At 49.9% G+C, this 14,746-nt stretch overlaps 1 protein-coding gene across 1 annotated transcript in view; it reads left to right on the top strand.

Annotated features, from left to right (window-relative positions):
• The window catches only part of LOC127568680 (L-gulonolactone oxidase-like), a 33,617-nt gene extending 19,105 nt beyond the window's left edge, over positions 1-14,512 (top strand). The window contains exons 7-12 of the mRNA XM_052012706.1: positions 4,217-4,324; positions 6,153-6,229; positions 10,172-10,321; positions 12,633-12,797; positions 13,663-13,753; positions 14,333-14,512. Coding sequence (XP_051868666.1) covers positions 4,217-4,324; positions 6,153-6,229; positions 10,172-10,321; positions 12,633-12,797; positions 13,663-13,753; positions 14,333-14,461 — 720 coding nt within the window. The 3' untranslated portion in view covers positions 14,462-14,512. The remainder of the gene's footprint in view (positions 1-4,216; positions 4,325-6,152; positions 6,230-10,171; positions 10,322-12,632; positions 12,798-13,662; positions 13,754-14,332) is intronic.
• The last annotated feature ends 234 nt before the right edge of the window (positions 14,513-14,746 follow it).

Below are 14,746 nucleotides of genomic sequence, written 5' to 3'. Positions count from 1 at the left end.
CGTTCTCTAAGCGTCTGCTAATAAATTTCAGGATCCCAGGAGTTTTACAACTACCTCTGTCACAGGCCCTGGCACTTTGAAGGATTTATGCACATGTACCTCCTTGGGACTGCAGCATTCAGTCTGATGGCTCTCCGTGATGGGAAGCTGCCCTGTGTGTAGGGAGGAACTGTCCTGTCCTCTGCTGTGGGGATCCATGCAGTGGAACCTCAGACACTGCATTTTAAACTTTTCACTAAAATCTGCAGTAAAGGGCCAGAGCTGGAGAAGGAGAGGGGGAAGAGTAGAGAGAAAAAGGAGGGGGAGGGGAGATGAGAGAGAGAGAGAGAGAGTTGCAGATAAGGGTTGAAGGGATATAATTTCAGGAAACGTCATGCAGTATAATTTGTAGCGCTTGTGTTTAGATTATTTTATTTGTGATGTTTGGTCGGGTCGGCAACCTGTGGTGCCGGCAGCTCAGACCAGGAAACCCGTTACAGAGGGTCAGCAGCCCAGAGAAGGTGGAGGTGAGAGGTCCTGTCAGGGGAAGATTGCAAATTGATTTCATTCCTTGCATTTCCTTCTGTCTGACCAGCAGTGGTGGGTGGTCGGTGCTCACTTAGTGCACAGGGATTCACAGCCCTGGTCTATTGGTCCTGTAACAGGAGCTGGAATCTCACCATGGCAACCGGGGCATGCAAACATAAGTGTGGAGAACAAGTCTCAGTAACAGGGACAGTGACCAGAGGGTCCCGACAGTCACTAGTGTCCCACAGTGACCAGTGACCAACAATAACCAGTGACCAACAATGACCAGTGTCCCAATAATGACTGTGTCCCGACAGTGACCAGAGTGACCAACAGTGCCCAGTCCCGAGAGTGACCAGTATCCCGATAATGTCCAATGCGTCCCAACAGTGACGAGAGTGACCGACAGTGACCGGTGTGTCCTGACAATGACCAGATGTCTTAAAACCCTGGTTTATAGGAGGAGGAGCAGCCATTTTCTATTCAACACCATCCTCCCACTCCCTCCTTGTATCCTGTTGTTTTATTTAGAAACTCACCCACCTCCTTCGCAAGTATATTCAGCAGTCCTGCTGAGGTGGGGATTCCACAGGTCCACCCCCTCTATGGGAAGACATCTAAGGTCTCATCTAAATCTCTTGCCTGTAACCTGAGACTGCGACTGACCCAGTTCTAGACTTCCCACCCAGTGGGAACTTCACACCTAGCCTGTGGAGCCCCTCAGACCTTGGTTCCTTTCAGTGAGATCCCCTCTCGTTCGTCAGATCTGGAACAGGGTGGGACTCAGTACTGTCACTGGAGATGGGGGTCTCGGCAGAGGTGGAGATGTCTATGGTTTCAGAGGGCGTCGTCACCAATAATCGACGCGGGTGAAAATTAGCCTCTGTACCACCCCACCTTTCCTGATTTAGAAGGAGAAGAGGCAACCAGTGACTGCTCGGATCTCAGGTGAGGGGAGGAAAATTTAAAGGAGATGTGTGGAGCAAGTGTTTTACACAGAGAGCGGTGGGTGCCTGGAACGGGCTGCCTGGGGTGGGGGTGGAGGCAGATACAGTAGCAACATTTAAGAGGCATTTGGAGAGCACATGATCAGGCAGGGAATGGAGGGGTATTGACCATGTGCAGGCAGATGGGATTAAATTAAAAATTGGTAAATCTACCAATTTAATGCACAGGCAAATGGGATTAAGTTTAGATTGGTATCGTGGTCAGCACAGACACGGTGGGCCGAAAGGCCTGTTCCTGTGCTGTACTGTTCCATGAGTGATGTTCAGTGTGGTTTCCATGCTGCATGACTTTAAGTGTGAACAGAAGCTGTGTGAATGGTCACACTTAGTGTAAAAGTCCCGGAGAGCAAAGGCTGTGTTTGAGTGTGACGGGTGTATGAGTGTGAACAGGAGGCATATGATTGGATGTGTCTGTACATGTCCGTACTTGCCGTGCACACTGTGTACAGTAATTCCTCTCCATCTGTGTCTGTGAGGATGCCTGTGTCTGTATTCCCAAAGCACACATGAATAAATTGTGTGAGGCACAGAGTCTCGAAGATGCTCTTTCTCTGTTAGTTACACTCGCCTGCCTTCATTGTCCTAATGTGTGCAGTGTAGTCGTGTGTGCCTGAGGACAGTGACCCATATAAGGATGGGCCTCAGTCAGCCTCGGGCTCAGACTGCTGTGAGATTCTGCACCAGACAGCTTCACTCTTTCTTCATTCAATTCCTTCTGCTCTATTTCTCTGCAAGTTCAGCTCCCAGTTAATGCAAACTTCCAAAATCCGTATCTTTTATCTTCAAATCTGCACCTCTTGTTATACAACACAGCCCATCACTCTGACAGACCTTCACACCCACCAACTCAGCAGCTAATCACACGCCCACTGCATGGAGTCACAGAGCTGTACAGCATAGAAACAGGCCCTTCTGCCCACTGTGTCTATGCCGACCATCATGCCTATCTATACTAATCCCACTTTCCTGCATTAATTCCATCTCCCTCTAGGCCCTGCTCATTCAATTACCTCTCCAGGTATTTCTTAAATGTTGTTACTCTTCCTGCCCACACCATATCCTCGGGCAGCTCATTCCAGATACCAACTACCCTGTGTGTGGGAGATTTACCCCTCAGATCCCCTTTAAACCTCCCCCTTTCAACCTCTTGCCCTCTAGTTTTAGGCATCCCTGCTATGGGAAGCAGACTCTGGCTATCTAAGTACAAATTAACATTCACTTATGAGTTGTAGGCATTGCTGGCAAGTCCATCACTCAATGCCCACTGACGACTGCCCTCGAGAAAGTAGGAGCAAACTACTGCAGTCCTTCTGGTGAAGGCGCTTTCTCTTGGGGAGGGGGTTCCAGGGGTTAGACTGGCAACAATGAAGGAACAGGGATATATTTCCAAGTCAGGATGGTGTGGAACTTGCAGGTATACTCACGGATCTGCTGCTCTTGATCTGATATCAGAGGTGACAGTCAAAGTCAGAGTCGAGCTTATTGTCATCTGCACAAGTCCAGGTGTGCACAGGTGCGACGAAAAGCTTACCTGCAGCAGCATCACAGGCACAGAGCATCAGATAAGCAGCGTTCACAAGAAAAACATAAATTAGACATAAATTATACACGACTTTTACAAGAAACAAAACAATTAGAACAAAGGAAAACGAAGTCTATTTCAGTGCAAAGTGATCGAAGCATTCATAGTGTTGCTGTACTGAGGCAGTGATTAGGGTTGTGCCGGTTGGTTCAAGAACTGAATGGTTGAAGGGAAGTAGCTGTTCCTGAACCTGGTGGTCTGGGACTTCAGGCTTCTGTACCTCCTGCCCGATGGGAGCTGCGGGAAGATGGCATGGCCCGGATGGTGGGGATCCAGGTTTAGGAGGAGGTGTGGGAGTAGCCTGGGTGAGTAACTGAAGTGCGTTTTGTAGCTGGTACACACTGCAGCCACTGCCTGCCAGTGTTGGAGGGAGTGAACGTTTGACGTGATGAAATGGGGTGCCAGTTTTTTTTTGTTTATATATAAACGTTTATTCACTAAAAGCACTACAAAAAGACAACCAGTGTCAATACACTACATCTAATACAGAGAAGAAGAAACTAGGCAACGACATACTACAGTAGAGAATGCAAACTAATACTAACGAAACACGCAACGCTACACCCGTTAACGCAACACGCGACACTTCAAATAAGAATCGCGTTCGTGCCGTCCACCACACACGCGATCCCCTGAGGGGCCCACCGAGCGCGGAAACTGCGTGCTCCCTCTCTAAACACACCCGCACGCGCACGTAAGCGTGGAAGACGGGCAGGCAGGCCGACCTGCCGGTACCCTCGGCCACCCGCCGCCGCGTCCCGTGGATGGCCAGCTTGGCCAGGCCCAGCAGGAGACCCACGAGGAATGGGGTGCCAGTCAAGCAGGCTGCTCTGCCTTGGAGTTTTGTGAGTGACATCCAGGCAAGAAGATAATGCTGCATCACAGAGTTCTTCAACCTCAGGGTATCAATCAGACAATGAGCGGTCTTGTTATATAGACAGTCCTGTAATGTTGGGATGCATCCAGTTTGTATGTGGCAAACTCCTACGAAGAGTAATGAGACTGATGAACTGGCAATCTGTTCAGCGATGTTGGATGTGGTGTAAACATTGGCTCAGTATTTACTCCTGAGCTCAGAGTTCTGTTGTAGCTCTGAACAATTGTCTTTGAACTTCTGCAGGTTCTGAATGAGCTGGACATTCACCTGAAACAGACAGAGTACTTCCGTTTCATCTGGTTTCCTCACACAGACAAGACCACAGTTTTCTACGGCGATCACACGGACAAGGTGCAGTGTGCTGTGCGTTTGCTCTCTGAGTTTCTGTATCACTGCGGTAGGGGGACCTCACTCCCTGATGTCATGGCATGCACTGCTCTGACGGGTGTGTGACCCGGGGAGACATCCTTGCTACCAAAATATCATGGCTGCTTTCTTAGACAGACCAAAAATCGCTCAGTCATTGCATCAAACAGCATAGAAACAGGCTCCTCAGCCCAACTCAGCTTTTTCAAGATCAATCACAACTTCAAAAACTCAGGGAAACAGTGGAGACAGTCCTCCCAGTGAGATCTCTCGCTCCCCTCCACACCTCATTACACAAACACCACAGAGGCAACACAGGCTCTGAACTCCTGCTGTCCACTTGCAAATATTTGTTTAGTGAGGGGATGGGGAGGTGAGGGTAGAGGGGCCGAGAGAGAGTGAACCAAAGAATTGGTTTATTATTGTCACACGTACTGAGATACAGTGAACAGCTTCTGTCTGCGTGCCATCCAGACAGATCATTCCGTACATAAGTACATGGAGGTAGTACAAGGGGAGACAGAATGAGAAAGAAAGCTTGGACAGAGAGACAGAGACAGAGAATCAGAGAGAGTGCAAGAGAGGGAGAGGGAGAGGGAGAGAGGAGGGGAGAGGGAGAGAGGGAAAGAACACCAAGAGAGAGAAAGCAAGACAGAGAGAGGTAGAGAGACAGAAAGGTGGGAGAGGGGTAAAGGGAGGGTAGAGGAGGAGGGGGAGGAGGAGGAGGGGAGAGGAGGAGGGGAGAGGAGGAGGAGGGGGAGGAGGAGGAGGGGAGAGGAGGAGGGGAGAGGAGGAGGAGGGGGAGGAGGAGGAGGGGAGAGGAGGAGGGGAGAGGAGGAGGGGAGTCTTGGGTAATTGCATTGGGCGTTTGCCTTACCCTGCTGTTGGTGGGCTAGCCTCAGCGTGCAGGTCATGCAGAGGGATGTGACATCTCCAGGGTTCCTTTCCCTGAAGGCATCTTCCCAACAACATCCCACCACCCACACACCTCCCCCCAACATCCCTGCCATAAGCCTCCATCCCCTGTAACCCAGACTGAACCCCAGCATCAACCGACCTTCTCACTGTACTGCAAGAGTTTAGGGTGAATGGGGCTTTGCTGCTGAAGAGGTGTCTGGGCCCTCTGACAGGACTGGAGGCACGGTGTGGGTGGGCTGGGGTGGGGTGCACTGGGGGAGGGGGGGGAGCAGGGGATGGAACGTCACAATGATTCACAGGATGTTGCCGGGACTGGAGAACTTGAGTTATACAGAGAGAATGGACAGGCCGGGACTGTTTTCCCTGGAGTGAAGGAGGCTGAGGGGTGACCTGATGGAGGTTTATAAAATCATGAGAGGCAGAGATAAGGTGGACGGTAACAGTCTTTTCCCCAGGGTAAGGGAGTCCAAAACTAGAGGGCACAGGTTTAGGGTGAAAGGGAAAGATTTAAAGGGACCTGAGGGGCAACTTTTTCACACAGAGGGTGGTGGGTGTGTGGAACAAGCTTTAAAAGACACTTGGACAGGTACATGGATAGGAAGGGTTTAGAGGGATGTGGGCCAAACATGAGGAAATGGGACTGGCTTACGTGGACATCTTGGTCGGTATGGATGCGTTGGGCCAAAGGGCCTGTTTCTGTGCTGCATGACACAATGACTCCATCAACAACAGCTTCAGGACAGAGCCCATGGAAGCTGGTGCCCTGCCAACTGTCACCTCCTGAAGCCCCCACACTGTGCCCGGGGGATGGCAGGGAATGTGCCCTCACTCCCCATCTGGAGGTGTTCACACTCCACCGCTGTCTGACGGCTGCTGTGTGTTCTGTGTTTTTCAGCCAATCAAGACCACTTCCAACTGGCTGTGGGACTATGCCATCGGCTATTACCTGTTGGAGCTGCTTCTGTGGATCAGGTCAGTCAGACATTGCCCAGACCACCAGCCTGGGGTCAAAGGTCAGCGACCACTCCTTAAACCACCAAATCCCTCTGGTCAAACGTCACTGATCGCTCCACCTAAGCCCCAAGCCCATCGAAGTCCACGTTATACATCAATCAAAGCAAACGCACAACAGCAAGTGTGTCTGGAACTGGGAGCGAATCTTCCGGCTGTGAATACATGGGGAAAAGGTTCCTGGTCACACCGAGACATAACCATTGCAACACAGCCCCTCCACCTACCCTCTGTATCAAGTTCAAGTCTGTTGTCACAGGCAGACACACCCAGGGTATACGTGCCATGAAGATCAGCTTTTTGCAGCAGCAGCTCAGTACGTTGCAGACAGGACAAACGTGTTAACATAAACTTGAATTAACATAAATTACACATAACTCACTAAAAAATCCATTTGGGTCCTGTAGGGAAGGAGAGTTGATGCCTGGCCTGTTTGTGACTCCTGACCACCAACATGGTTGATGTTTAACTGCCCTCTGAATCAAACACTTGATTCAAGGGACAGTAAAATGCTAACCTCACTCAGGGCATCTGCTGCCCATCCCATGACTCACACCTCCCCACAAGGCCCACATTGACTCTGCATTAAACAATGTCTCAAATTTAAAGTTCTCGTCTTCATCTTCAAATTCCTCCCTGGTCTTTGCCCTCCCACTCTCTGTAACCTGCCACAGCTCTGGGAAAATCCGGGGATCCCTGTGTTCCTCCAACCCTGTCCGTCTGATGACCCCTGATGTTAACCTCTCCACTGGTGTGTTCACGTCTTCAGCTGCCCAGACCCTGGGCTCTGGAAAACCCTGCTCGTCACCACCTCTCTGTCAACATTTAAGATGACCCTAAACACCTCCAGGTTTTAGGTGTGTCCTCTAACATCTCTGCACATGGGCCAACCTCAGACAGTCCTGTGGGGAGCATTGGATACTGTGTGTGTGTTGTAGTCTGGTATAGGGTCATAGAGTCACACAGCACAGAAACAGACCCTTCAGCCCAACTCGTGCTTGCCAACTAAGTTGTCTATCTGAGCTAGTCAAATTTGCTGTGTTTGGCCCATGTCCCTCTAAACCTTTCCTATCCATGGACCTGTCTGAGTCAGAATCAAAATCAGGTTTATCATCACTGACATATGACGTGAAATGTGTTGTTTTGCAGCAGCAGTACAGCGCAAGGCATAAAATTACTATAAGTTACAAAAATAAATAAATAGTGCAAAAAAATGGAATAATAGTGTTCATGGGTTCACGGACTGTTCAGAGATCTGATGGCAGAGGGGAAGAAGCTGTTCCTGAATCTTTGAGTGTGGGTCTTCAGGCTCCTGTACCTCCTCCCCAATGGTAGTAACGAGAAGAGGGCATGTCCCGGGTGGTGAGGGTCCTTAGTGACGGATGCCGCGTTCTTGAGGCACCGTCTCTTGAAGATGTCCTCGATGGTGGGGAGGGTTGTGCCCGTGATGGAGCTGGCTGAGTCTACAACCCTCTGCAGCCTCCTTCAATCCTGCACATTGGAGCCACCATACCAGGCGGTGATGCAGCCAGTCAGAATACTCTCCACCGTACATCTGTAGAAATTTGCAAGGGTCTTTGGTGACGTACCAAATCTCCCCAAACTCCTAATGAAGTAGAGCAAGTGTCTTTTAAATATTGCAATTGTCCTCACATCTACCACTTCCTCTGGCAGCTCATTCCATATACCCACCACCCTCTGTGTGGAAAAAGTTGCACTTCAGGTCCCTTTTACACCTTTCCATTCTCACCTTAAACCTGTACCCTCTAGGTTCAGACTCCCCTACCCTGGGGAAAGACTGCGACCATCCCCCTTATCTATTCCCCGAAAGGCGTTTTTGCTCTTTATCGGGATTAAGCCCAGCTCAGAGAGCAGTTGTAGAACTTATCGAGTTGCCTCACTTGAGCTGGGAGTTGGGGGTGGGATGGGGTGGTGGGGTCAGTAAAGTCAGAGACAGCCCAATCCATTGGCATGCAGAGCCATGGATTTAATATTGGCCATGTGCTGCCCTCTGCTGGGGTATCAGAGTGTGACGCCACACACACACACACCATCAAGGGAGACTTGCTCCCACGCTGGTGCCCTGGGCTCTGGGGCAACTGATGAGGCCGATGTGGAAGCCATAGCTGGGGTAGGTGGATAGTGATGGGCGGGCAGGAAGATCAGACACTTCCATGTACTCCTTCTGGGGACACTGGAGAGGATCAGTGTCAGCCTGATGCGTCTCTCTCAGCTGGAGTCACCTTTGGCCAGGAATACCCACGAGAGGATGGGGGGTGGTAAAATGTTGCAAGGATTCTTTGAGAGTGTTGTTCAGCATTTTCTTTGTGCTGATTGAGCAGAGTGTGCTTGTGCTGGGAGTCTGACTGCTGGCAGGTGGATGAGGTCTGTCCATCGAGGCAGGCTGAAGGTGAGCACAGCCTCGGATGCTGAGGTGTCCACCCGCAAGTCCCCTCGGTGGATTTAGGGAATTGGTGGTCAATCTCCGGTGAGATTCCTACTGGAAGTTGTCCACCTCTGTAGGGCAGGGATCACTGCTGCCAGTGGAGCAGGAGACCAGAGCCAGTTTAAAGATAAGATCTCTTTATTCATCACATGTACATCGAAACACACAGTGAAATGCATCTTTTGCGTAGAGTGTTCTGGGGGCAGCCCGCAAGTGTCGCCACGCTTCCGGCACCAACATAGCTTGCCCACAACTTCCTAACCCATACGTCTTTGGAATGTGGGAAGAAACCGGCGCACCCGGAGGAAACCCACGCAGACACGGGGAGAACGTAAAAACTCCTTACAGACAGAGGCCGGATTTGAACCCGGGTCGCTGGTGCTGTAAAACGTTACGCTAACCGCTACACTACCGTGTGCTCAAATCTGACACGGCAGCTGGGGAAGTAAGTGAAGATGCAGTTACCAGACTGTTGGTTCACTAATGTCCTCAGGGATGGAAATCTGTTGTCTTTACCCCGTCTGACTGCTTGTGATTTCAGACCCACCAATGTTGTTGACCTTGACCTCACAATCTACCTCCTTATGACCTTACACCTTATTGTCTGCCTGCACTGCACTTTCTCTGTAACTGTGACACTTTACTCTGTATTCTGTAATTATTTTACCCTGTACTACTTCAATGCACTGTGTAATGAATTGACCTGTACGATCGGTATGCAAGACAGGTTTTTCACTGCACCTCGGTACATGTGACAATAATAAACCAATTCCAATACCAATTGTTAACTTTTAACTGCCTTATGAAAATATTCCTCAGAAGCTATTCCGTCAATGGACAACAGAGACAGGCAATGGTCTTGGACAAATCCTTTGAATACATTAAAGATAGGGCCACACCGTGACATAGCTGGTAGAGGTGCTGCCTCACAGCTCCAGAGACCCATGTTCAATCCCAACCTCCGGTGCTGTCTATGTGGAGTTTGCATGTGACCCCGTGGGTTTCCCCCGGATGCTCCGGCTTCCTCCCACATCCCAATGATGTGCAGGTTGGTGGGTTAATTGGCTGCTGTAAATTGCCCCTTCTGTGTGGTTGAGGGGTAAAATCTGGGGGGAGTTGGTGGGAATGTGGGGAGAGTAAAATGGGATTAGTATAGAATTAGTGTGAATGGGTCATTGATAGTTTGCACAGAACTGGTCTGAAGGGTCTGTTCTGTGCTGTTGGACTCCATGGATCTAAAATCCCATGTCCATCAGCCGATGGTCTTCCTCAGTTTCCCTGCTAAAGCAGTGGCCCCCACCAACCATGTTCCCACACCCACATCCATGACCTCACTAAATGAGACTGCCCTCTTGTTTCCTCTTGGGCTTTGACCCTCAGACTTTGGGTCAACGACGTCCAACCAATGGTCAGTGAGGTGCCTGTGTCAAACACTAACCAATGACCTTCTCTTGCAGCACCTTCTTGCCCTGCTTGTTGCCCTGGGTCACCCGCTTCTTCTATTGGCTGGTTTATTCAGCAAAGGTCACACAGGTCAAACGGAGCGACAAAGCTTTCAACTTTGAGTGCCTCTTCAAGCAACACGTATCGGACTGGGCCGTCCCCATGTAAGTAGCTCATCCATCCCGTGGTGATGGGGTTCCACCAACCTAAGCCTCGCTCGGTTTCTGTTTCTCCTTCCTCTCAGCCTCCCCACATTAACCGGTTTCTCTTCCTCCTTCCTTCCCACTCCTCTTACCCCTCGCCCCTCCCGTGTCCGTCTTTCCCTCTCGAGCCTCTCACACTCTTCACTATCTCACTCCCCTCTCTCCCTCTCTCTCCTAGTCTCTCTGGCTCGTGTTGTATATTTGGAGGGCTTTCTAAGGCAGGGGTTTTAAGGGTTCCTGAACAAGATGGATAAATACCGCTGAGGCACAGATCTAATTATTCAGTGAGCAGTTGTGTGGCTGAGAGTCCTCCTGTTTTTGTACCAGCTCCTGGGGGAGTGATAGACATTTTCTGAGGGACTTCAATATTTATTCTTTGCAGGGGAAAGATTGGCACCCAGTGTTTAGGGACCCACGAGGCCCTGCTTGAAGTCCAATGTGAACATAGAACATAGAACGCTACAGCACAGTGCAGGCCCTTTGGCCCACAATATTGTGCCGACATGTTATCCTGCTCTAAGATCTGTCTAACCCTTCCCTCCCACATAGCCCCTTATTTTTCTATCACCCATTGTGTCTAAGAGTTTCTTAAATGTCCCTAATGTATCTGCCCCCACAACCTCTGCCAGCAGTGCGTACCATGCACCCACCACTCTCTGTATAAGAAACTTACCTCTGACATCCCCCTTACACCTTCCTCCAATCACCTTAAAATTATGCCCCCTTGTGTTAGCCATTGTCGCCCTGGGAAAAAGTCTCTGACTGTCCACTCGGTCTATGCCTCTTATCATCTTGTACACCTCTATCAAGTCACCTCTCATCCATCTTCTCTCCAAAGAGAACAGCCCTAGCTCACTCAACCTATCCTCATAAGACATGCTCTCCAATCCAGGCAGCATCCTGGTAAATCTCCTCTGCACCCTCTCTAAAGCTTCCACATCCTTCCTATAATGAGGTGACCAGAACTGAACACAATACTCCAAGTGTGGTCTAACCAGAGTTCTATAGAGCTGCAACATCACCTCACGGCTCTTGAACTCAATACCCCGACTAATGAAGGCCAATACTCCATACACCTTCTTAACAACCCTATCGACCTGCATGGCAACCTTGAGGGATCTATGGACGTGGACCCCAAGATCCCTCTGTTCCTCCACACTGCCACCTCAAGCCATCCTTCCTTCTGGACTGCGATCAACAGACTGTACAATATGTCAATTACTTGCAGTACATGCTAACTTTGTGTGTTTCCATTCAATGCTCCCAGAACAATACTGCAAATATCTCTGAACACCAAAGGTCTCACCCTGTTTGGTTCATATTCTGACTTTGCATTCTTTCTCCTTGTCGCAACCTGACTTTTGCCCTCGTATTCCATCTGCCAGCTGCCTTTGCCCTCTCACTAACCAGTCTGTAGCCCTCTGCAGTCACTGTAGTCTCACAGTTTCCTTTCTCTCTTATTTTTGTGTCATCAGCAAGCTGTAATACATTACACTCTCTTCAGCTATGTCGTTAACACGGACAATAAGTAGTTGCAGTTACAGTTTTCCAAACAGTCTTTTTATTCCGACTTTCTGACAGTTAGCCAGTTTTTCATCTGTTACTATTTTATATTTTATCTTTTGGGATTCATGTGGCTCCTTATCAAATACAGTTTTGGACATCCAAATATATTACATCTACCACTTCCCCTTTATTTACCCTCCAAGAACACTAATGAATGTAGAGTTATGGAACACGGGCACTTGCCCTCTGGCTTACAACTCCACACCGACCATCAGTAACCATATACGCCCAGATTCACCTACACACCGGGAGGAAGTTCACAGCGGCCGATTAACCCGCCGACCTGCACGTCTTTGGGACGTGGGAGGAAACTGGAGCACCCAGGGGAAATTCTCAGTCACAGGGAGAACATGCAAACTCCACAAGGACAGCACCTGAGGTCAGGATCGAACCAGGGTCACTGAAAGTGTCCACCAGCCACACCAGCAGATGCACCACCTTGTGTTTTGACTATTTTCTACAGTGAAGACAGATCCAAAGATTAGTTTAACCTCTCTGCCAGACCCCTGCTCCCACAATCACATCCCACATCTCTGTTTCTGCCTCTACCTCTTTCTGTATCTTCCTGCTGCTTCAATATCAGCCCAGACTTTGCTTTAGGAGATCTGGGCACAATATTCCCGGGATCAGTGGGTCGGTGTCCCCTCAACGGAGTCTGGGGAAGACTGAGACGAAACGTTTCTGAACCACACTTTGTTGGGTGCAGTGAGAAGACGGGTGTGGTGCTGGGGCAACTGAGCGAGTGGCTGGACAGAAATCCTGACGTGCGGGTCCATTTTCCGGTCGAGGTCCGGTTTGTTCGTGCTGATGAGATTTTGCTCAGCCCCTGCTACAAGCAAGACAGCTGCTTCATCAACATTATCATGTACAGGTAACGGGAGAGGCAGCCGAGAGAGAGAGCAAGGCAACGGGATCAGCTTCACCAATAGGATACCATGTCGGGGACAGTCCACTGTACACCCTGTGTGTGTGTCCCAGTGTCAGACACTGTACACCCCCTGTGTGTGTGTGTGTGTGTGTGTGTGTGTGTCCCAGTGTCAGACACTGTACACCCCGTGTGTGTGTGTGTGTGTGTGTGTGTGTGTGTGTGTGTGTCCCAGTGTCAGACACTGTACACCCCCTGTGTGTGTGTGTGTGTGTGTGTCCCAGTGTCAGACACTGTACACCCCCTGTGTGTGTGTGTGTGTGTGTGTCCCAGTGTCAGACACTGTACACCCCCTGTGTGTGTGTGTGTGTGTGTGTGTGTGTGTGTGTGTGTCCCAGTGTCAGATACTGTACACCCCATGTGTGTGTCCCAGTGTCAGATACTGTACACCCCATGTGTGTGTCCCAGTGTCAGACACTGTACACCCCATGCGTGTGTGTCCCAGTGTCAGACACTGTACACCCCATGTGTGTCCCCCAGTGTCAGATACTGTACACCCCATGTGTGTGTCCCAGTGTCAGACACTGTACACCCCATGCGTGTGTGTCCCAGTGTCAGACACTGTATGCCATGTGTGTGTGTATGTGTGTGTGTGTGTGTGTGTGTGTGTGTCTCAGCTCCTGTATACCCAGTTTGCGAGTTAGTGACAAACTGTGAATAGTTCTGGCAAGGAACGGAGCCAACATTTCGGACAATGTCATCCCAGAGTGTGGGATAAGTGTGCTGATCCACTGGTCCTGTGCATCTCCCCTGTGACTGGTGTGATCTATCTCTCTCTCTCTCTCTCTCTCTCTCTCTCTCTCCCTCTCAGACCCTATGGGAAGGAAGTTCCCCGCGAGAAGTACTGGGCGATGTATGAAGAGATCATGAGGAGGAACGGGGGGAGACCACACTGGGCCAAGGTGAGTAACATTGTTCACACTCCCCAAGGAAATGGAACTGGCCACAGCCAGACAAAGCAGAGAGGTCAGAAACCTTCATCACAAGATCCTTACCCCATAAGAACAGAAGAAACAATGGATCCCATGGCCTCTTGCAACATTCCAAAGACCATCTGCCAACTAACTCCCAGACCATCTGCCCAGTCCTGGTGAAGGGTCTCGGCCCAAAACTTCGACTGTTCATTGCCCTCCATGGATGCTGCCTGATCTGCTGAGTTCCTCCAGTATTTTGTGTGTGTTGCTCCAGACTTCCAGCATCTGCAGAATCTCTTGAATGGAGGCATTTGGACCACATGCAGGCAGGTGGGGTTAGTTTCATTTGCCATCATGATCAGCACAGACACGGTGGGCCGGTTCCTGGGCTGTGCTGTTCTGTGTTCTATGAGAATACAGGTCATTTATTCAATTCCTCCTCAGCCTAAACCTCTGGTCGATCTGAGAGGTTAACTCTGCTCCTCTCTCCACAGATGCTGCCTGACCTGCTGGGTATTTGCAGAGTTTGCTGTTTTTGTACTAATCTGCTTTCTGTTAACAATCCAGGCCAACAGCTGCGTCCGCAAGGACTTTGAAAACATGTATCCTGCTTTCAAGAATTTCTGCAGCATCCGTGAGAAGCTGGATCCTTCAGGCATGTTCCTCAACAACTTTCTGGAAAAAGCCTTTTTCTAAGAATTAATGGTTTTGTCTCTCCCTCAATAAACAAAGTTATTGGTGACCGTTCAGGACTTCAATGGATTCATTCTTTCAGATCTGGGATCAGTACAGATGATACTTGATGGCCGGCACAGACATGGTGGGCCAAAGGGCCTGTTTCTGTGCTGTATGACTCAGTTCATAGAACGGTACAGCACAGGAACAGGCCCTTCGGCCCACCATGTCTGTGCTAACCCTGAGCCGAACAAACTAATCCCATCTGCCTGCACACCATCCATATTCCTCCATTCCCTGCCTGTT

The sequence above is a fragment of the Pristis pectinata genome, chromosome 3 (assembly GCF_009764475.1).
Source record: "Pristis pectinata isolate sPriPec2 chromosome 3, sPriPec2.1.pri, whole genome shotgun sequence".
NCBI lineage: Eukaryota > Metazoa > Chordata > Chondrichthyes > Rhinopristiformes > Pristidae > Pristis > Pristis pectinata.
This window is presented reverse-complemented; position numbering and strand designations above follow the sequence as displayed.